At 31.1% G+C, this 23,938-nt stretch overlaps 3 protein-coding genes across 3 annotated transcripts; 1 reads left to right on the forward strand and 2 right to left on the reverse strand.

Annotated features, from left to right (window-relative positions):
* The first annotated feature begins 1,150 nt into the window (after positions 1 to 1,150).
* Positions 1,151 to 2,705, forward strand: LOC145042393 (pentatricopeptide (PPR) repeat-containing protein). The gene is made up of 2 exons (XM_078990796.1): positions 1,151 to 1,444; positions 1,603 to 2,705. The coding sequence occupies exons 1-2, from the start codon at positions 1,151 to 1,153 to the stop codon at positions 2,680 to 2,682; spliced, it is 1,374 nt and encodes a 457-aa protein (XP_078846922.1). The 3' UTR covers positions 2,683 to 2,705.
* A 790-nt stretch (positions 2,706 to 3,495) lies between these two features.
* On the reverse strand, positions 3,496 to 9,302 carry LOC145042395 (mechanosensitive ion channel protein 6-like). The gene is made up of 5 exons (XM_078990797.1): positions 7,567 to 9,302; positions 5,846 to 5,969; positions 4,689 to 4,982; positions 4,386 to 4,588; positions 3,496 to 4,071 (listed from the first exon to the last, which is right to left on the reverse strand). The coding sequence occupies exons 1-5, from the start codon at positions 9,075 to 9,077 to the stop codon at positions 3,783 to 3,785; spliced, it is 2,421 nt and encodes an 806-aa protein (XP_078846923.1). The 5' UTR covers positions 9,078 to 9,302; the 3' UTR covers positions 3,496 to 3,782.
* Positions 9,303 to 16,828: 7,526 nt separating this feature from the next.
* Positions 16,829 to 21,818, reverse strand: LOC145042396 (serine/threonine-protein kinase STY46-like). The gene is made up of 16 exons (XM_078990798.1): positions 21,463 to 21,818; positions 20,470 to 20,584; positions 20,205 to 20,278; positions 19,938 to 20,057; positions 19,695 to 19,749; positions 19,477 to 19,587; positions 19,290 to 19,340; positions 19,012 to 19,184; positions 18,497 to 18,604; positions 18,342 to 18,415; positions 17,999 to 18,174; positions 17,818 to 17,913; positions 17,627 to 17,707; positions 17,501 to 17,554; positions 17,267 to 17,401; positions 16,829 to 17,036 (listed from the first exon to the last, which is right to left on the reverse strand). The coding sequence occupies exons 1-16, from the start codon at positions 21,678 to 21,680 to the stop codon at positions 16,965 to 16,967; spliced, it is 1,713 nt and encodes a 570-aa protein (XP_078846924.1). The 5' UTR covers positions 21,681 to 21,818; the 3' UTR covers positions 16,829 to 16,964.
* Positions 21,819 to 23,938: the final 2,120 nt, after the last annotated feature.

The raw sequence follows: 23,938 nt of genomic DNA on the forward strand, positions 1-23,938 counted from the left end.
TCTTTTCAATATTTTATCTCTTCTATTCTATATTACAAATTTACAATCATGGTAAAACGTTCGTTTCTTAATACAAGAAAAATGGTACTGACATTGTAGACCATTAGAACCTTGAACTATCATTTTGACGTCAATCTCATCTACACTAAGTTACTTTGTTTTTTGTAACTACATTGATATGAATGTGGTTTGTTACCAATGTTACTATGCCTCGTGTTTAATACATCTTTGTAATTTTTTTGTTTACTTTTTACAAATGCTCATCCCACCATTCTTTCAATTGAACTCTGTCACAGTGGTAAGTTTACAAGATTCCCCATTAGATAGTCAACTGTGTTTTATTGATTTATTAGACATCAATGAATTTTATATTCGTGAAATGGATATTGTTATGCAAGAATTAGATTATTTTGAGGGCCTAATCATATGCTACCATTTGAGCTTTACACATGGTGATTTAGATTTTAGACTATAAGCATTAGGTAACGATGGTGATGTTATTAAACCTCTCTCAATAGGTTGGTTATAATAAGGTTATAAAAATGTACATCAGATATGGACCATGGTAAAAGTAAAAGCAACTTATTTACCTATTTCATGTCCCCAAGGTTGTCATAAAAGAATTAACATAAATCAGGAAAATATCTTAACTTACATTTTTTAAATTTCCATCTCCAAAAAAACCCCACTAATTTGTCTGTGAGATTGAATCATATGTAGAATCCCCAACAAATTGTTTATGATCTTCTGTCAAAATACGTAATGAACTTAGTCAGCTAAATCTAAGAGTATAAAGTAATTGTCAAAACAAGGAAGTTCATCATGTAGTGATTAAGAACTTATGTCTTGAATGGCTTAATGATACAACTACTAATGTTTAAGAAGAAATAGTTTGTGTCTTTGGCTTATCCCATAACCAAAAATAGATGAAAGTGTTTAGGATGAATATGAGAACCTCTGTATGAACTATGAAGATCAAATGCTTAAAAGTTAAAAATATAGCAAAAAACAGAGCTCATAAAAATCACAGAATTTTTTTTTTTAATTTATGAGTTTGTAGAGCTTATAAAAATACATATATATTTGCAACTAAATGATATAGCACGAAAGCCAAAGGATAACAAACAATTCTCACCTACCAAATTCAGTTATGGCCATGACGGGCGGCGGTGTTAAACTGGTGCACCCGCCGTGCTTTCACCACCGTCGTAAGACTACCTCATGGACTGAGCAACCGACGAGGCTTCCAATCTCTGCAGCATTGAGTAAACAAGGTCACCGGTTTCTTACATCAGTCGCTACAACCGACGATCCGGCAACCACTGCTCGGCTGATTCGGAAATTCGTCGCTTCATCCTCTAAATCCGTAGCTCTCGACGCCATCTCTCACCTCGTTGCTCCGATCAACACCTCATTCTCTCGTCTCTCTCCTCTCGCATTCCCTGTAAGCCAGCTCTCTCAATCGACTTGTTATCTTTTTACTCAATCCAGTCACAGTTTGATTGAGAAAAACTAAAAATGTAAATTTTCTGAAATTTGAATTTGAACAAAAAAGTTGAAAGGGTGGATTCATAATCGGAATTGTTATATGTAATTTTGTAGTTATACTACGAGATTAATAAAGCATCATGGTTCAATTGGAACGCTAAGCTTATAGCCGATGTCATTGCTTCACTCTACAATCATCAGCGATTTAACGAGGCACAAACCCTAATTTCAGAAGTGGAAACAAAATTAGGGAGTAAAGAACGCGATATCTGTAACTTCTATTGTAATCTAATGGATTCTCACTCGAAGCACCAATCGAAGCAAGGAATACTTGATTCCTATGAACGTATCAAACAACTTCCTTCACATTCTTCATCTATTTACCTTAAAAAACGCTCCTACGAATCAATCATCGGGTGTTTATCTGTAATCAATCTACCCAATCAAGCTGAGAGTTTAATGGTAGAGATGAAGGACAAAGGACTCAAAGCTTCCATCTTTGAGTATAGATCAATAAGCTATGCATATGGAAGATTAGGCTTGTTTGAAGATATGAAAAGAGTCATAGCCTTGATGGAAAACGAAGGTTTTGAGTTAGATTTGATTATGTCAAATATGGTCCTTTCATCATTAGGACTCCACAATGAGCTTATGGAAATGGCCTCATGGCTGAAAAGAATGAAAACATCTAAGATATTGTTCTCCATTAGAACTTATAACTCGGTTTTGAATCATTGTCCTACCATAATGTCAATTGTAGAACACCCAAAAGAGATGAAGCCAATTTCATTAGAAGAATTGCTTAAAAACTTGAAAGATGAGGAATCAAGTGTAATCCAAGAGTTGGTTGACCCATTGGTTTTGGGTGAGTCAATGGAGTTGACCTCTTTAGAACTTAAGCTTGATTTACATGGGATGCATTTAGGGTCTGCTTATTTGATTCTATTACAATGGTTTGATGATCTTAGAATTAGATATGGAACAAAAAATGATGGGATTCCAAATAAGGTTACAGTTGTGTGTGGTGTAGGGAAGCATAGTGTTGTGAGAGGTGAATCTCCTGTGAAAGAATTGGTTAAAGAGATGATGAGGCAAATGAAAAGTCCATTGAAGATTGATAGAAAGAATGTTGGATGTTTTGTTGCCCATGGAAAAGTGTTCATGAATTGGTTATGTCAAAGTTTTCATACATAATATAAGCTAAATCATTTTTTTTCTTCCTTTTTGTTATGTTGAAATATGTCATCCAATTATTTGACATGTCCACATTAGGTCATTTTGGAACCTTTTTTACATCTAGGGTCAGATTTTTTTTTTCAAAATTTTTATATGTGCTATAGCTTATTCCTTGTTGGTTATAAGAAAGAGTTTAGGGACCTTTGATGGACAAAAAAGTCTTGAATGACCAAATATGGATAATGACTAGTTCAATCTTTACTTTTATATTAGAGAAATTAAATATCACATTATATTTTCTTCCTACTTATCTTTCTACAAAGGTGAAATGGTTATATTTTAGGACATTTGTTGTCATCATTTCAAATGGATAGGAAGATAATTAGGAAGAAAAGTATGAAGATATTTAACAATTAATCTATTAACAAAGCCAAGCCTGAATTTTTAATTCATCATTTCAAATGGATAGTAAAATAATTTAGGACACTTGTCACCAAGCATGAATTTGCAATTCATTACATAATCTATTAACAAAAAGCAAGTTTAAACTTTTAATTTGTATTTAACACACCCCTTGTACGCCTATTTTACACATAAACTTCTTGTACGCCTATTTTACACATAAACTTTATAAAAACCTGTTAAGTTATTATTCCTATGATGAGATGATCTAGTAAAATGCAAATATATATATATATATATATATATATATATATATATATATATATATATATATATATATATATATATATATATATTTGGCTAAATAAGTATTCAAGAAAAAACGGTAAAAGAATGATGAACCATTTTTTGAATAATAATGTACACCAAATACACGAATGCACAAGCATTCATTCATCCTAACAAGCTTTACATCAAACCTCATATACAATACAAAATTTCATCCCTTTTGTGGCGACTGATTCCGAAAATGGAATAATATACAAAAAGAGGTGGGACATGTATATTTGTCAAAACTTGTTTTACTCAATACTTTAATCACAAAACAAATATATTTTTTTCCCATCGGGTAACACGACCTCATAAACTTGATGAACTTGTTGCAGCTGATGAAAGTACGTTGTTATTTCTCTATTTTTTTTTTCCCATTTCCTGACTCAATTTGGAGTTCCCCATGTTGAAGGAATACGAGTTGGAGTAGCGGGCATTGGCATACTCCGGATGTTGATATCGAGTGGATAATTTCGGTATTCAATGTCTAGTTCTCTAAAGATTCTAATCATCTCCTCAATAATCTTTCCTCTTCTTGTCAACCGTTGCGTTATATCTTGATAATTAATTTTGTGTTGTACCCAAACCGATAATTTTTGTGAGTTTAAATCATACATGTCCATCGTTACCACGATTGGATCCGAGTACCAATGATCCTTATTGCTTTCAACGTAGCTACATAACATCGATATGACAATTAGTAAGACCAAAAACATCAAATCTTTATATAGATACAAATAGAGAATTAAAAAGGGTAAAACACAATGTTCCAAAAGTAAGGACATGTCGGGACTCTTGACAGTCTTACTGTTAAGACAAACATACTGGAATAATTAAATGTTAAAAAGGGTAGAACTGGTCCCACATCTTACTCGAAGAAGGTAAAACACAATGTTCCAAAAGTAAGGACATGTCGGGATTCTGACAGTCTTACTGTTAGGACAAACATATTGAAAGAATTAAATGGTAGGTGAAACGGGATTCGGTACCTTAGAATTTGTTGTTTGATAGTAGCGATCTTGTCTGCAGGTGTACCAACATGGATTAAGAAGTTGATGGTATCCGACATATCAGGACTACGATAAAAGTTTCCGATAGATCTTGTCAACAAAACACTATTTGGAATATAAATCTTTTGATTATCGGATCTTAGAAAAATTGTGTTCAAAATATTCATCTCCTCCACAATCATCTGAAAACAAAGATAAATCTTCAAAAACTAAGCTTAAAAAGTAAAGCATTGGATTGAAACTGATACCGATAAAGTGGGGCAAAAATTGCATATTTAATACCTGAACTCCGTCAATCTCGCAACGATCCCCGACATCGAAAGGGTGCATCACAAACAAGAAAATGATGGATTCGAATATGGTTTTACAAGTATTCCCAAATACAAATGCCACCACGACAAGTTGAGAGCTTATAAGAACTAGAACTTTCGTAGTCGCGATGTTTAGTATCACAAGACAAATTATCAAAATGGCAAGTCCGACCAACACGTTGACCATCCGGTGCAGTTTGTTGACCGCGGTTTTTGTGTCATTTAGCGTCAAAGCAAGAGCTTTTCGTTCTCGAAACACATTAACCTATAAAGATCAAAATGTAAAAAAGATATCGCACAATTAGTTTAGTTTAGTTTATCCTTCTATCATGATGTTTCTTCTCGACTTAATCAAGGTAGGGGTATACACGTTTATTTTTAACTTTTTTTACTTAATACCAAAAGAACGACTTAATATAAAAGTTAGGGAAATAAGACTTGTCGTAATGTTTTTACCGATTTGTTCTAATACAACACAGTTATTTTGTTAAAGATATTTTATAAAAAGAAACTACTATTTATCTACAAATTTGGATATCCAGATTTGTTGTGCAGCTCTATGTAGTGGTATATAGATGATATCTTGTTAATAATTCGTTCTATGTTTAATTTTCATGTTACTTTTGATAAATTTATGTATATGTTTTATGAAATAAGTTTATAAAAAAAAAAAAAGAATTTGTAAAATCAAAATAATAATAGAATAAGATATACGTTGAATAGAAGTGATTTGTATGTGAAAGTACATAGAGAAAAATAAAGAAAAAAATAGGTTCAATAAGAAGTAGTTATTGCACGAGCAATTAAAATTTTGAAAAGCAAAGTAAAATTTCTTATGTAGAGAGAATAAGCTCTTGCTTTTACATTTCTTTTTTTTTTTTTTTCATTTTAACTTGAATGTAAACCATATGAAATAAAAGGATTCCGGTCATTATCATAGAATTTTAACATTTTAGTCATTATTTTAGATTTCAGCTAAACCTAGAACAAAAAAAAAAAAAAAAAAGTTCCTTTACTTTTTAAAAATTTCATTGTATTCGTATGTCTAGAAAATTCTGTTAAAAAATATATATTTCCCTTGTTTTGTGTTTTCATGTGTCAAAACAAGTTGAAGAATGAAGATCTTACCACCCAATTCTTTAAGGCTCTCTTGCCAACTCTTTCTTCTTCGGGTGATGCTACCAAAAGAGACATGGTCTTGATGGCTTCATCTTCTCTCAAAAACCTCATTAAATCTTCCAAATAAATATACCTAAAAACATTAAAAAAAGAAGAAGAATAAAGCTCAAAACTCTTAAACTTTTAAGTTATATCCTTGAAAGACATAGATCTTGTTTCTTTTGGGGACATGGCTTACCCTATTATCTTTATAAGAATGTTTATTTTTTAGATTAAAAAAACTTAATACATAAAGAAATGAAACTTTCCCATTAAGTCTTATTTTTCTTACAAAATCCTCCTAATTTATTTTTTCTTTTCATCTCATTTTCCCATGTAAATTAGATATGCATACCTTATTACCTTAGGTGGCTTAATATAAACCAAATGTCCACAAAGAGTTCAATCTACAATTCTACATTCAAATTAAATCTCATTTGTTTATGAAATTCAAATACTTGAAGTTTTCTACAAATATATCAACTTCAAATATATCGATTCAGACCGAATGTACAACACCATGGGGATTTCAAATATTTTTAAATATCATTATCCAGACTACACTAGCATTTTATACACACACAACATTTTAAAAGACTGTTTGAAAAAAAAAATGTTAACGAGAAATTGTAACTTTTATTTGTATATAAATACTTGAAAAAATTAGTTGTATGTTTTTGAAAGCTGTAAAATACTTAAAAAAGTAGTTGAACTAAATATATGTGATTTTTTTAAAAGACAACCTAGTAGTTTTGTTATAATAGGCACAAACTTTCTTTATACTATTTCAAATATCTTTTAGATTTATGGAATATTCGACAAAAATAGTTGGAAGTTGTAAATTTTATTAGTATAGGAGTGTTTAAAACAAATAACTGAAAGCTTTTGAAATATGTAAAATTATATAAAATGATATATAATGATAATAAATTAATATTTCTAAACTATAATTATCAAAAGTTGAAAACCATCCAAATTTGATACCAAATGTATTTGGTTAAGCTTCTTAATTGCTAAAAACCATATTAGTATATGATGATTTTTTTTACAAATAAAGTAAATAAGACTTTTCAATTTTATATTAACATACGATTGAACATCTTTACTTATTACAACTAAAAGAAAACAATATTATTGTGATATTAATTTTGGTGTATACTCATATAATAAATAATGATATATTTTATTTCAAATAAAAATATATTAATTGTTAAACCGTATTTATATTTAATCTTATATGATATGTTTTATTTCAAATAAAGGCATCATAATTATTAATATATATTTATATTTAATTGTATAAGATAATTACCAAAATTATATATATGATTTATTTATTTTAAAAGGTATTTAAGTTAATTTGTTAAAATTTAAAAGAATTTTTTTTTTTGTTTTAGATTAATTAAAGTAACTTTTGAATTTGAAATTTTTTGTTTAACACAAAAACTATAGAGTTTAAAAAAAATAAAATAATAAATCAATAAATTGTTTGACAACATAAGTTTTTAGATTTTATTTTAAATAAAAAGCTCTTAATCTAAAATCTATTCCAATTAGCTTTGATTTCTAACTTTTAGTTTTTAAATAGTTTTTAATATTTAACACCTAATAACTATTATTACGATATTTCTATGTAAATAAAACTAAAACACGTTATTTAAAAAAAAAAAAAAAAAAAAAAAAGATCTTACTTTGATCTACGCTTGGCGACATTCATGAAAATCATCCTCGCAGCCCGTTTCGCTTCAATTTCACTTCTAATTTCCGTCCCTGCTTCATCGTCATAATGAACACCATGTAAATGTTCATCCAAAGTCGTCAAAGATCCATGCCTAATAATCTTCATCAATCTCTTCATATTCCATGCTGATACATTCTCAGGATTCAACCTATGCAAATGATCAATCGTTATCCCTTCATGTTTCTTAGAAACCCCCAAACTTCTTGAACTAACTCCTCTACCAGGCGAGTTTTTAACCCTACTACTAACACCACCCCTAGTCTTAAACGAATAAGCCCCACCTCCAAGATCATCATGCTTCCAAACCCTAGACATAGATTTTTCCCCCAATTGATTGTTGTGGATTTCAACCAATGGAGGGCCGGAGAGTGTTTCAATTACGTATTGATTGAACAATGCATCTTGAATCCGATCGAAGAATTTGTTCACGTGAAATGATGATGCCAGAACTTTCACAATTAGGGTTTTCACCAACCATAATGTGGTTGCGACAAGCATACATACCATGAATTTGTTGATGATCTCGAGGAAGGGGATATGGAGGTCTGCAACTGCTTCGTTGAACATGGAGTTCCAAGCGATTAGAACTAAACCTAACCAGATACAGTTTTGGACTGGTGTTCGTATTCCATACACGAAATACAGAACTCGTTTTCTGAGAATGAAGTTTCGTTCGATGAAGAACACTGCAAGGCGTACACACCAACCGGAGACTAATCGGCCGCAGATCAAAGCCAGGATCAGAATCTCCCATTGCCACACGAAAAGTCCCCGGAATGATTTTTGTTTCCATCTACGGAATCTGAAGGTGCAGACTAATATTGAAATGATCAACACGAGACTAATCCATTGAATGATTGTCAATGCATCTAGGGTTTTGTTTTTCAAATCTTCAGGGTTATCGTCATCGAACAGAGAATCATCCTCATCGTCGTTGTCCATTCTCGCGGAGCCACGTGTTCCGCCGGGGGTGTAGCGGCCAGATTTAGGAAAAGTGGCGGAATATGGAATCTCCGGTGGATCCATTAATCTCGATTGTTGAGTTTTAGTTCTTACCAGACTTGCTCTCCTCTGAAACGACGTACATTTCAAAACCTCGCTTTCATGATCTTGAAGGTAACTCAAATTGCTTGGTACTCGTCGATTGCGTTGAGTCAGTAATCGAAACTCGTCTTCCTCCTCATCTGATGATTGTTTGTAATGTTTTTCACCTGAATCATCGGTGTCGAACGATTGTTTTGAATCTAAAGCTCCACGATTCGTATCAATGTAATCGCTATTAACCACGCCCCTAACAGGACTATCGGAATTCAGATGCATCAAATGGGCAGAATTATTCCTATCGCTACTATCAATTTTGACGATGACTTCGTTGTGGGTTCCGGCGTCACTGGAGGGGTGTTCGTGTTGATCAGAGGCATTAGATTCCGGTGGTTTCTTCGATGCTCCGGGATTATCCATTGTATGTATCTACCCTAAAATTTAACGAAAAAGAAAATTTTGAAGAGAAATTGTACAATGAAACGATTGTTTTTACAGAAATTGATCATAGAATTACAGAAAGGTTGATTAGAATGGAGATATCCAGAGCAACATTCATTCTACAATCATACAATTGCTCTGGATTCAACCATTCTGAAAATGGCCTGAAACGGTTTGCTAATGAAGAAGATTAAATATTTGGTTTCAATTTTGGAAGTACTTATTTTAGAGGTGGGAAAACGAGCAGCATGACTGCTCAACCTGCTTTCCAAATAAAGCGGGTGTTTCATAAATACGTCTCAAATGAGACCGGATCGGGTTAAATTAAATATGGGTTTGATTCGTTTTTCTATAAATGATTTAATATTTATATTGATTTTGATTATATTTTTAAATAAGTTTAAATAAATCAAACGAGTTAAACCGATCAAAGTGTTGAGAATGTATTAAAATAAATACAACTTTCTAAATTCCGGTACCCCTTTTATTTAAATGAGCCTTTTCTTTTAATGAGATAAACACACCATATAATCATATTTTTAATTCCACACCTTTTATCCATAACAAAACTTAAACCATCAACCATTTAGGAGTGAACACCTTACCTATACACTTTAATATCGTTAGACCAGAGAACTTTTAATATCACTAAATGGTCCTAAAGTTTGGTGTTTTGTTACAAATATGTTTTTTTCCTTCTTAATTTGTGTTAACACCACCCTCTGGCAACTATTCATCTTCTTTCATTTACAATCGACGTTCAACTTAGGTAATGTTTGTTTTTTGTCTACAGATCTGCGTAGTCTCTTCTTCTGTGTTGCGCAGACATTAGCCTTCACAGACTGTTTGTCTTTTTGAAGACTGCTGACTTAAAAATGTCTGTGCACCTTATTTTTGGCGCAGATGTGGACCAATATCTTCTAACATCTTCTAGCTTAAAAAAAACATATATATCTTTATTTTTTTAAGTTTTTTTTTAATTTATATTTTTCCAACTTTATTAATGATAAACAATTTGAAAAAAAAAATTACAAAACTTAAAAAAAAACATTCGACGATACAAACATGATAATTTTCACAAATTTGTAAATAAAGATTTATTATAATAATTATCGTTGAAGTTGTTTATATGAATATGAAAAAAAAAATCATAATATAATCTTATATTTTTTTGCCAAATTTTGTAAAATATTGTTTAATACAGTATCGTCAATTTCTCTAGAAAATATTTATGGTACGTTTTTAATAGATTTAATTGAAAAAATCGAAGTTTATTTCCGTTCATTTATATATCAAATTCTTTGATCACTAATTATAATGTTTAGTTATAACTTTGCAACCAAAGATGTTGGTTTTTATCAAATATATACGTTAATTCTAACAATTTAATTTTTATTTTTTATATAATAATACATAAAAGTTGATCTAGATTCGTTAATTATTTATAACAAAATCATAAAAATATTAAAAAATCACTTTGAAGTTTAAAAAAAATTAGTTTATTTATATTTCAATTTATTTTAGTAGTCCGCAGATGTTAAAAAACAAACAATCTTGTAGTGACATAGAACATGGTTTGGCATGCGGAATTAAAGCTTGCACAATTGAACATGGTGATTTGGGTGTTTAAGAGATATATTGAATGTATATGGTGTTACAAAAAGGATCTAGATCTAGACTACATAATTAACAATCACTTATCCACTCACTTCTACATATCTCAAGCACACCTCTACAAGTGGTATGAACCTACTATTTATAGAGGTGTTTACATGTCTCTCTCTCTCACTCTAACTAACAAATGGGTCTAAAGGCTAAAGCATCACATGCAAGTGGGTTTTACAAAAGTCAAACATTTACAAAGTCATGAATGAATAACTTTGCAACCCCAACATTCTCCCCCTCAAAGTTAGGAATGAATGACCCACTTCAAATCTTCCAAAATCAAGCACTACGCGGTTCGAGCCTCAAAGGTGACACATGTCGAAATGAACTTCAATCTTCAATTCTTCCATGATTCTTCAATTTGGGCTCTAGGATGTGAGACCATACAATCCGAGCATCAACGAATGATCAAGAGTATTCCAAACTCCAAATAATCACCCAAAGTTGCGCATAAAAACACACCCCAAAAATCTTCAATAATTCCAAACCCATTTCGAACACATCACTTCCGAACATCCAATTGCATCATCTCGTAGCTTCAAAACTCCAAGATCACTTCGGTCTTCAAATCCGCGTAATATGAAAAATTCAAGTTCGAATTTCCAAAAGTTGCGCATAAAAACACACCCCAAAAATCTTCAATAATTCCAAACCCATTTCGAACACATCACTTCCGAACATCCAATTGCATCATCTCGTAGCTTCAAAACTCCAAGATCACTTCGGTCTTCAAATCCGCATAATATGAAAAATTCAAGTTCAAATTTCCATATAAAACTTCTCCCCTTTTTATAATCGAAATTTGATTATAAAACACCAAAGGAAAAAGAACGTGCTCTATTCGGAATTTTTCGTGTCAAAACTCCCCCTTAACATGTGGCATAAACTTTGTGCTTCAATCCGGAAAACCCAAAAAATAATCAATTTTTATTGCCGTTCACGGATCGCCTTTGACAAAATTTCTCAAAAATGGGTAGAAATTGTCAATTTCAAAATTCTGCAGTGACCCGTTGCGCCAAAAACAGCCAAATATGCGAAACACACTCCTATTTGCGAAACTGGGTAGAATGTGTAAATTCGCACAAACTGCAAGGACCAAAACTGAAAATTCTGCATTTTTTTTCAGCTTTTATTGCCATTTTGCGAAGTTGGGTTAATTTTGCTATGTTTTTGAAATTTCAGGGACTAATTGCGTAACATGTGTGTTTTCTTCTTCATTGAATGATTATCAGGAAATGTTTCGCATTTTCATTTCCACACTCTTCGCATCCCTTCGCATGTTCCTCCCAATTAATCAAATACCAGATGCGAATTATCATCGACTCCAGGTTACTTGTTTCGCATTTTCCTTACAAGGCTTCGCATTCTCATATGCGAAATTGATTGAGACAAAAATGTGAACTTCTTGTTTGACACAATCAAATGCGAACTTAATAATACTGCTGTCCAATTCTTCAACTATGCGAAATTAATCTTGATCTTTAAATTTATTCACCAAATGCGAATCCAGTTGCAAACGATCTTGACTCATCTGTTTTCATATGCGAACCCAACTGATACATTCATATGCGAATCCAATTTTGATGCGAACTACCCGGATGCGAACTCCATATCACCATTTCATAACAAAATGCGAATGAATCATCTGAACCTATCGACATCATGGCTTCTGTCATCAAGAACAAGAACATCGACCATAATGACATCGATCAACTCCAAAATCTTGAGACCATTCGCATTATCAAAATCAAAATACCAAACAATAAACAAAATCAATTAAACCCAGTTATCGAGTCCAACACCTTCCGAATTTTCAATCAGTCTTCATTGATCCTTGATATCGATTTCAAATCAAAATCAATTCCCAGTAACATACTCGATATCAAATCTTAGTAACATCAAAGTTGTTGATTTCAATCAGTCCTCTTTCCAAATCGATTATTGTTCATCCCTAACCATCAACTTAGAACCATTGAACTTCCTTCACTCATAATCGATTTTGAATTTATACAAATCAGATAAAATCGATTCACAAGACAGATTTTAACAATCAAAAAGAATCGACTGTTAAGAATGATAAGAGGAAAACGAATTCGTATGAACACCCGTCAAGAACAACGGTATGTACAAACACTTAAAGCGTATGTTTAGAAATAATCAAAGTGAATACATTCAGAAGGATTATCAAAATCGAATCTGTTAATGATTTCTGAATCCTAATTGCGAGACCAAATAACACCAAAGATCAATTTCGATTTTATAGAGTAAAGATCGATAGTATCCCGAACAAATAAGTTTGATAAAGAAACAATTCCATGAACTGTAAACAAACTTATGTTGGACTGAAAGTAAACAACAAATGATCTAATATTTGGGCTCAACTTTGGATTGAATGAACAGTAATTGATCGATCTTTTGATTAATCAAAGTAAATCGAATTTGGGCTAAAAAATAATTGGGCTAGATTTTGTTTCAAATGTATATTTGTAAATTTGGAATCGAATTGAACAAAATAGTATGAAATTGGATCTGGATATGATCAACGAAAAATTTATTGGATCTCAACAAATGGGTTTTTCAAAGAAAATTTGATCCAATGAGTCAAATGATCACAAATAAAAAACGCAGCGCACGAATTCAATGAAATTAAAAGAGATCATAGAGAGAGACTCACCAAAATTGTTCAAATTGCGACAAAAATTGCCAAACCGATAATCGTTCTTCAAAAGTCATGTTGATCGTGAAAACCAAGTTTTGATACCAATTGTAGTGACATAGAACATGGTTTAGCATGTGGAATTAAAGCTTGCACAATTGAACATGGTGATTTGGGTGTTTAAGAGATATATTGAATGTATATGGTGTTACAAAAAGGATCTAGATCTAGACTACATAATTAACACACACTTACACACTCACTTCTACATCTCTCAAGCACACCTCTACAAGTGGTATGAACCCACTATTTATAGAGGTGTTTACATGTCTCTCTCTCACTCTAACTAACAAATGGGTCTAAAGGCTAAAGCACCACATGCAAGTGGGTTTTACAAAAGTCAAACATTTATAAAGTCATGAATGAATAACTTTGCAACCCCAACAGATCTTCTTTTTTCAGACTGCAAATATTTGATCCACCCTTTCTACTGCAGAGGTCTACAGATGTGGTCTGTAAACTGCAGATATTTTACCTAAAAAAAAAACATACAACATCTTAGTATCAGTTAACATTTTGCTAAAATCATGCTAAAATCAGTAATGGAGTAGTTTTGTTTGGATAAATATGGAAGACACATGATTACTCGATATAGTAGAGTGAATTCTATTTATAGTATGTTGGATGTATTCTACAATGATGATTTTCTTTTGTTGGATTATTCTATTCTTTGTTGCAAAAGTAGCCATCTAGATCAGCCGAAAACAACCTAGAATTGTCTTAACTATGATGTGTATTTTTGGTTTCTTATTAACCAATTATAATTTTACTACGCTCTTTCGTATGATCATTTTATTCAAATAATTGTTTGTTTGAATTCTTACTGTTCTTCTTGTTCTTCTAATATCTGTGTGAATACACATTAATCAAAGTTAAATCATCAAACAATATTACTAGATAATGACTTACCTTAGAAATAATTGTATTGTTGTTTGTATGTGAATCTATAGAATCAAAAAATAAAAAGAATAATAAGCAACAATATTTATATTGGATAACATTATTATTTATCAACGTAGAAACAATCGAATAATAGTTATTTATTATTTAATGATCAAACATAGAATAAATAAATAAATGGTTTATTTGTTATTAAATTAAATAAAATTTATTTGATTAAAGACTCTTCATTTGAGATTAATCAAAATAAGCTCATTGATTTTATTTTTAGTTGGTAAAATGGTTTTGGGAAAGCTTGTATAAAAAAAAGTTTTTAGTGTTTTTCTTATTTTCTTTTAGAAAACAAGAAAAACATCTCATGCTTTTTAGGGGGTGCGTCTCTCTCTCTCTCTCTCTCTCTCTCTCTCTCTCTCTCTCATGCTTTTTAGGGGGTGCATCTCTCATGGTGTTGATCTTGTTGCTAGTCTAGCAGCTGCTCGTTCGTGTTTTGTGTGGATCTAGTGTAGAAGTTATCTAATTTGGTAACTAGTCTCCAACATCAAAGAACTACATCGTCATTGAAGTAGTATCTAAACATCTTATGCTTTTTAATTGAATCCATGGCTATTTGGGGATTAAAATTTTCAAATATTGTTTTTTCTTCCATTGTGTTTTGATTAGTAAACTGTTTTAATCAACAATCCCCAACATAGAGGCCAAGGAGGTACCATGGATAATAGTAATGGTGGTTCAAAGGCAAAGCAAGTAAAAAAGGGTATAAAAGTTAACAAGGGAATGGAAAAAAGGACGAGGGTTCAATGTTACAATATTTCCATGTATTTTGGTCTCCTTGGCTTGATACAAAGAAATCGTAGTATGCTTAGTAGTTTATAATACTACTAGTTGGTAAACAGTACATCATGTTATGGTAAATGCAATTGGAAGTTTGTTGATTTATAAGTAGATGTACATGTTTAGACTTGTTTGTGCTATGCTTATACTTGTTCATGGTATACCAAATCAAGTTATAACCATATCAATATCAATTTGGTTATGATAAACTTGTAACACATGTTATGACAAAATTAATGTCAATATGTTTTGGTTATGGTATATTTTGTTTATGTTAATGGTAAACTATGCCACTTAGATAAACTAATTTTATAACAATATTACTTGGGCTTTGTGTCATTTTTTATAACCATATCAATTGGCAATTTTACCATTTATAGAAACTTCAAGCAATGGTAAATTACTACTTCACGATGACATACATGATAAATTGCATATGAACCATTTCATAACATCAATCAACTGGTATTCATGCCATAAATTATTCTTGAAACCACCAAAACATAGTCATTTTAACAACCGAAAGATATTACAATTCCTAATTTGAAGCATCTTCTTTAACAACCCAGTACCATAGTGACGTGTTACTAGACATTATAGGTCATTTATAGGGAAAACGATAAATAAAAATATAACCCAACTACATATCAACATAATCATCAAATCCTAGCTTGAACCTTGATTTTCTTCACTTAAGCCTCAAGAGTGTTCATGGACTTAAGTTTACTGGTAATCACAATCTTTGATAATGATGTTGCAATCAGACCCCATTATGGAATACCTCATAATCTTCTACATGGATTTCTTAAAGTCCATGATGTCTGAATCACAACATTCCTTTCACAATATCATATCATCATTTTTTTCCTTTATGTTGCATTTTTATCATAGTTGCAAGAAATGAGAAGAATGGACCAGTGGGGAAGAAGAAGACTTTCAAGAAGTATTTTTCATAGTTTGCACAAACCCTTCCATATCTTGGAGTTTAAAGTCTTTTGTTGTTTTACAAATAGCGATGGTTATAAGTTTTAATAATATAGGATAACATAAACATAGGTTAATCATACAACACTTCACTTTTTCTTGTTATCACTTTAACATTAAAAGCTTTATTATCATTAACCAACTAATTTGTTTCATTTTAATCTTTGGCAGTAACTATTAAATTTTAAATTAGTAATAGTCATATGATTTTAATCTTCAAATAGCAAAATTAAATATTGTGCAACATCATAAAAATGAAATATAAACTCTAAATTTATGACTACTTATTATAATTTTGTATACATAATATATTGATTTTTTAATGTTATTAGGTATTATTATGCGTATAAATATTATGTGTTTGAAAAACAATAAATTAAAAGATGCTCTAAATACATTTAAACCGCACCATTCATATGCTATGTGCACTGTTCAACATGTCTCGTTAAGTCTCAGATTTTTTCTAAATATATATATTTTTTACATCATTTCTCACTTAAGAAAAAAAACTATAAAGCTTTGGTAACCCATCAATTTAAATAAGTCGAGCTCATATAAACAAGCCGATAAAATCCACTCAACGTAATTTTACACATCTCATCCTTCAAGTATTCTTCTATAAAATCAATAAACATTTTCTTTTCCAAGAGAAAGCCTTTTTTAAATGACTTTGGAATAAGGTACAACTTTTAATGCACAATGTACAAGACACTATCGTAAGGTGACTCCAGTTAGAAACATCGTGTGAAAGAATGTTATAAATATGGTTTTCATTGATTTCCACGTCTAAGAGCCGATAGGAACCCTTTATCCTTGCGCCGATCATCTACTTCTTCCCCGACCTAAATACACCAAAATAATATCTTTTAATTTTGTTTTCCTTTTAAGGTTTCAAAAATACCCAATTATTAGACCTTGTAAAAATTGAATCAAACATAATATAAAAAATGTTTTATGACTAAAACGTATATAAAGAAGAACTAATGTATGGTCAATGTGATTGTAATAATAATAAAAATAAAAACAATATAATAATTTATTTGATTAGAGAGTGTAGTATATATACATATACCTCCTTAGCTATCTGGTTTAAAATATCGATGATTTCTGTGAAATCAGGTCTCAGCGTTGGGTCTTGCTGCCAGCATCTCTCAAGCAGCTCAGCAAGTTTCGGCAGTGTGTTTTTTGGAATAGTCGGTCGTAATCCCTGAAAATTCCCAAAACTCAATTTTTTAATTTTAACCCTAAAATTATCATTCCAGACAAAAATAATAATTTATTTGATTCCACAACAGATATTAATTACCTTTTGAACAACACCAACAGCTGCTTGTAGTGGGGTTAAGTACTCGTACGGAAGCTGAACAACAAAAAAAAAAATTAAAAAAAAAAACATTCAACGTAAATATTAAAGGTTAGAAAAAGTATATACCTTTCCGGTTAGTAACTCCCATAATACAACCCCAAAACTGAAAACATCTGCCTTGTGATCATAAGGCTTGTGCTCAATAACCTTCAAAATAAAAATAAATATCATTACCAAATTAATTCATGTCCCCATTTATCTGGCCCTAATGAAAAAATAAAAAAGGTGATAAGGGAGGTTTGACTTTGAAAAGGTACCTCAGGAGCCATCCATCTGTATGTCCCGGTTTCTGCTGTCATGACACCTGTCTGAGCTTTTACTCTTGCAACCCCAAAATCAGCTACCTTAACAACCTGAAACCAAATTCCAATTAAGTAAGTGTTTAAACTTTTTTTAAAAGTTTGTTGCGTACTTTATATAAATACAAGAGAATCTTACTTCGTGTTCATCCATGAGAAGATTTGCAGCCTTGAGGTCTCTGTGTATGATGTTATTCTGGTGTAGGTAATTCATACCCTTTGATATATCAATTGAAATCTTGATTAATGTTGGAAGCTTAAAAGTACCCTTCTGTTTATGTAAATAATCATACACACTTCCCCCACTCATGAATTCTGCTTCCACAAAAGAAAAATGACACCGGTTAAAATCTATTAACCTACGAAACATGAACCATATGATTTTTTTTTTTTTTTTTTTCTCAAAGGGTTAAATGCAAGAAATAACAATGAAGATAGTTGTAGGATATATTTTTGATAGAGAGAGAATATGGTATTATTACCCGTTACAATGCACAAGCTTGGAGGCTTAGTACATGCTCCTATGAACTGAACAACATTCTTATGTCGGACTTTCCTGTAAAAGGGATTAATCAGTTACAGTAGGGGTATTTTGGTCTTTTAAAAAATGGGGAAAGAAATGGAGTCGTTGACTTACCTCAAGATGTAAACTTCTTGGGCAAATTCTTTCTGCAAATCTGAGTTTACACGTTCAGTTTTAAGTATCTTGATTGCCACCTCTTGACTACGATATGTACCTTTATACCTAAATAAAAAAATTAACTTCAAATCCATATGTCACACAAATGAAAAATCCACCAAAAATACTTTTAGTAAGAGTTAAATGCACAAAAAATAGTAGCATGATTGCTTCCATTAGTTTGTTATTATACCATGTTACTTTCGTTTCTTCCTATTACAACATTGTATACGTTAATAGAGTAATAATGTTGTAATAGAAATAAAATGAAAGTATGATGATATTATAATGAGTAAATTACATGAATGGCCCCTATGGTTTCAAAAAAATAATGTAGGGACCTTCCGAGTTAAAAAAATAAATTAGGGACCAAACGTGGAAACTACCTCAAACCATAGGGACCATTCGTGTAATTTACTTTATTATAATAGATAAATAATGAAAGTGTGTTGCTATTTCCTTCATTTACTTACAAATCTCCATATGATCCAGATGCAACTTTGTGATCAAGTATTAAAAACCGAGAATCAATTTCCCAAACATCAGTTCCATCATTAGGTATTGTCAAATTAAGTTGACTTGGGATTACTGTTTGATCCAGCTCACTTGAAGCAGACAATGAATGTTGGTTTGGCCAACAACGTTTCTACATTAAATACAATTGAATTTGTATCAAAAAGATAATTTTTTTTTATCATGAAGTTTTTAGAAAAAGATTTGTCATTACAAACTACATAGTTTATATTAATACCTCAAGCTTAAAAAGTTCTCTTTCTAATGCAGTTCGAAGTTGCTCAGTTTCCTAGAAATATGTGCAACATATACACAGTTAATGGTTGTTTCTTTTTTACTTAATACCGAAAGAATGACTTAATGGAGAAAGTCAATGAGAAAGTTTTGACTGTAGACAAAAAGTGAAGGGGTGGAAGTGAAAATACCTCATAAGGCCAACCATCAACAACAAAGACATCTAATGAGTAACGATCTACTGTGGAAAAAGCATGCGCTTCCTGGATGTTTAATCCTACTTCCGCAAGTAAAGCTGTCAACTGTAGATTTTAAAAGTTTATAATTAAAAAATACGACCCTTAAAATTTATTTATTTATTTCAATATCTATATATATCTTAATGCTAAGAGAATAAATAAGAACCTACCTGACTCAGAAGCTTTGGTTTGTCCTCCATTGAAAAGGTAATTTCATGCATAGGCCTGTATAAGAATTAACATAAAATAATGTCAGGAGAGAAGAAATGAAAGTAGGATGTTATAATATATATATATATACAAATAAATTAAAAGTAGATGATTCTTGTAAACTATTAGACTATTACCATGGTTTAATTTTAATATCTGAAGTCAAAGCAAAAAAAAAAAAAAAAAAGTTAATGTTTTAATACCTGGGAAGAATTTGATAGCTATTTACAGCACTATCCCCATTTCGAATCTGAGACTCACTTGCTTCAAGTGCAAGGGCTTCAAGATTAGGTGATGACCCAAAGGCAGGTGGTGGATGAATGCTGTAATAAAATTAATTATCATTTACCAACACAAAAGGGTGCACAAAAAAATTAAAAAGATAACTAATTAGTAATGACTTAATGGGCCAATCTAATGGGCTGAAAGAAGTCCATTACAGTTTGCCATTAAAGAAACTACATTTTTACCTTTGGGGTGGTTGGTGTTTAGGAGAGGTGGAATAAACTAATTCATCAGAGCTTCCATCAGTGGTTGGAGAAACCTGTAAATGAACAACAACATTTAAACTTTCAAACCAAATAATAGCTTATGTTTTCTTCTGTTAATAAATTCATTTGAAGTTCCTACAAGAAAAGGTCAGCATGACTACAAATTAAGTCAACCCATGATGATGATGATGATGATAGTTTTAGATGTTCCCATCAATGAACAATGGAAAAGATGAGGTTTAACCTGAACTAGTCGGACCTCAAAAGCAGGTCTATTAGCAGGATCATGTGCTAGTTGAAGTAGGCGTTTGTGCATGAGTACATCTTCAGCTCTTTCCACGTTTACATCAAGCGCATACCTTCAATTTCAATACAATGCAGCATATAAAATTCATCCACTATCATTGCATTATCCAGTTCGAGTGTGTGTGTGTTTGAGAAAGATTGTAGAGAGAATTTAGGTATAGAAATTGATTAGACATTTCAATTCTAACTTTGAACGAAGAAAGAGAAAGGTAAAATTGGTATTCAAAATTACGCAAGAGCTAAATTAAAGATCAACTTGTGTAGTTTGTGTGAAATGAAATCTTGATTAAGTGCGTGTCAATTAAATAATCCTTGTGTTCTCTGGGGTGGAAGAGAGGACACCACAATCATTGACAATTTGAAGCGAAAAAATTACGAACAAAAATTGCTTTTGATGATCGGTTGATGTATACAAAAATGAAGAAAATACAATCCATTAGAAACGCCAAAATTAAAAAATTGTTTTATAAGCTGATAAGTTCAAACTCAAATTTGGCCCACATATTTTGCTGTTGCAACTCTATCCGTTTTGATATATTTATTATATTGGTTTAATCTAGTTTTTGACTACTCTTCATTCTTCAAGCTAAAAGGACGACTGTATCGAGATAACAGAAAATCATTACATACATATAAAGTCAATAGTTAAATTATTTATGGAATTGGATGGAAAAATTAATGTAGACGTGAATCCATTGGTTTCTCCAAAACCAGTAAATCAAAACGCTTGACGAAGGTAATCCGGCGTAATCACCATCGGAAATGACGAAATCTCGAAGTTAATCAGGTAATCGGAGATTGAAAAACATCAAATCTACATTTTACATGCCGAGTTACACACACAAACACACAGTCAAACATCGAAGAAGTACCTGATTTGTACTATATGATCTAATTGTGTACCAGAAGAGTAAAGGTTTAATATACATACCTGGTGGGTAAACGATTAAAGTGAGCCAAAAGTTCATCATCAAACCCAGGTTCATTAGCTTCGTCGTTGCAAGACTCTTTGAGTCGGTGAAGAACCTCATTGTAAACCTCTAGCTTTTTCATCTGCTGCCGGTTACCGTTACTACTGTTTGCCACCGTGCGCGGCGGCGATGATTCCGCACTTCTACTACTACAGCTCTCGTTACTTTCCATAACCATAACAGTTTTACTGATATTTTCACCAGAAATCTAAATCAATAAAAAAAATACTCCGAAAACGTTTTCAGATTCAACAATATCACTCTATGAGGATTTCGAAAGCGCAATTCTAATGCAACTCCTGCTGCTCATCATACCTCTCTTTCTCTTTCTCTCTCTTCTCTCTCTCACATAATTTCTGAGCTTTTTCTCTCTTTATATATATAGACATTATTGTGTGTGTGAGAGAGAGAGGGGTTTCTTTTCCTTTTTAAAATGATTAACGGCGGATCTCTTAAACATCCGAGTCGAATCATCTTGACTCGGCTTCTTTCTTAATTGCAATAAACAATAATATGATTTTACTTATTTTTAATATGACCTATGGACAATAAAAATCATTATTAGCGTTGTTGTGTTTTTAAAATTGATAAACGATAATTGATTAATTGGTAAAGATATCCGGTCTTTACATAAGTCTAGTTTTGGTAACGGACTATATTTATGACACTACGATCAAAATTATTATATTATTGCTGATCATGTTTTAAAAACCGATTTTTTAGTTGAACCAATATGATAATCGGTTTGACTGGTTCGACCGTTGGGTTAACTAGTTTTTATATATATTTTTTTTCTATTTTCCTATATATATATATATATATATATATATATATATATATATATATATATATATATATATATATATATATATATATATATCATGAATTTGATGTTTACAAATTCAAAAATTAAAAATACAAGTAAAAATAAGATTTTGATGATAACATATAACCATAAGTTCTAGTGTTTTACATCAATCTATATACATAAAAAAATATAATATTGTAACAAAATATAATTTTAGATGAATATAAATACATCAAAATTTTTTATAACATTTACCATATGTTTTTATTTAGAGAAAACTAAATAAATATGAAAAAATCATCAAAGTTTATTATGTAAATGATTTTTTAATATGTTTTATTCGGTTCAACCGGTTTATGTTGACTAGTTTAACCGTTTTTTTTCTAAAAACCGGCCGGTTTAATCCGGTTCAAAAATCAATGTAAAATCGGTGATAGTTTAACCGATCCCTCCTCCGATTCCCGATCTAACTGATTCAACCAGCCGGTTTAAACCGATTTTTAAAACATTGTACATGACATAATAACTTAAAAAATAAGAAAATTTTAATTTATTCGTATCTAGTAACTAAATTATTGTTTTTCTTAAAATTTATTCATAAATTATTTGAATGTTTACATTTTACCTTTATAATCGGTTATAAACGGTCATAAGGATAAATGTGAACAATTTAAAATAAATCATAGATAAATCAATCACCAAAAAAAAAAAAAAAAAAAAAAGATTCAATGACTAAATATGAATAAAATTAAAAGTTTGTTACAAAAAAATCTTATCCCCATTTATTCTAAACAGGTGGGGATTTATATTTACTACATATAATTTATGTATCATAATTTTTGAACATCCAAATAATAATTTTGATCGATACACCTTATATGTATTATCATATTAAGTACTCTAATATTTCATACATCACAGATACATTACTCTTATTCAACATTGTTACTTTGTAACATATAACCTTATATTAGCTATAATAATGTTTTTAAAGAAATAAAAATATATAAAGACAAAGTGATAAAATGATCATACCAAGACCATAATAAAATCAATTTTACTCAAAGATTTGCAACATATAACATATCGCTCTCATGTTAGAAAAATCAAATGCTACAAATAAAAGCTTTCACTTCTAGGCTTTGAGATTGTCGGTCCCGAATAGATCTATTCACAAATTTCACGCTCTCCCTCCAGAAGACTTTGGTTATATTACTGGAGAGGATTTATTTGTACCCCGAGGGGCATAACGAAGATAAGTCTCACAATCCTGTATTAACTAGTTTACGTATTGTTCGGTTGCTCTCGAGTTCGAAATCGTTTGTAACGGTGTAGAGTATAAATAGTTATACACAAAAAAAAAAAAATACTCTAGTTTTGTATTCATAGTAATGGATAAACTAAATCTGACATAGTTTATATGTTTGACTTTGTATGAAGTTTGAATCTGTAAGACTGGTAATGAAATCCCAAACTATACCTATTATAGTTTGAATGGTTTGTTACGTCCATGTATGGTTTTGAAAACTATGCAATTATGATTAGAAAACATCCCATATGGTCCGCATATTACAAAAGGGATAACTGTATCTAAATGTTTGATAGAAAACCATTGTAATTGCATTAGT

Source organism: Lactuca saligna, chromosome 4, assembly GCF_052625555.1.
Source record: "Lactuca saligna cultivar CGN05327 chromosome 4, ASM5262555v1, whole genome shotgun sequence".
NCBI classification, from domain to species: domain Eukaryota; kingdom Viridiplantae; phylum Streptophyta; class Magnoliopsida; order Asterales; family Asteraceae; genus Lactuca; species Lactuca saligna.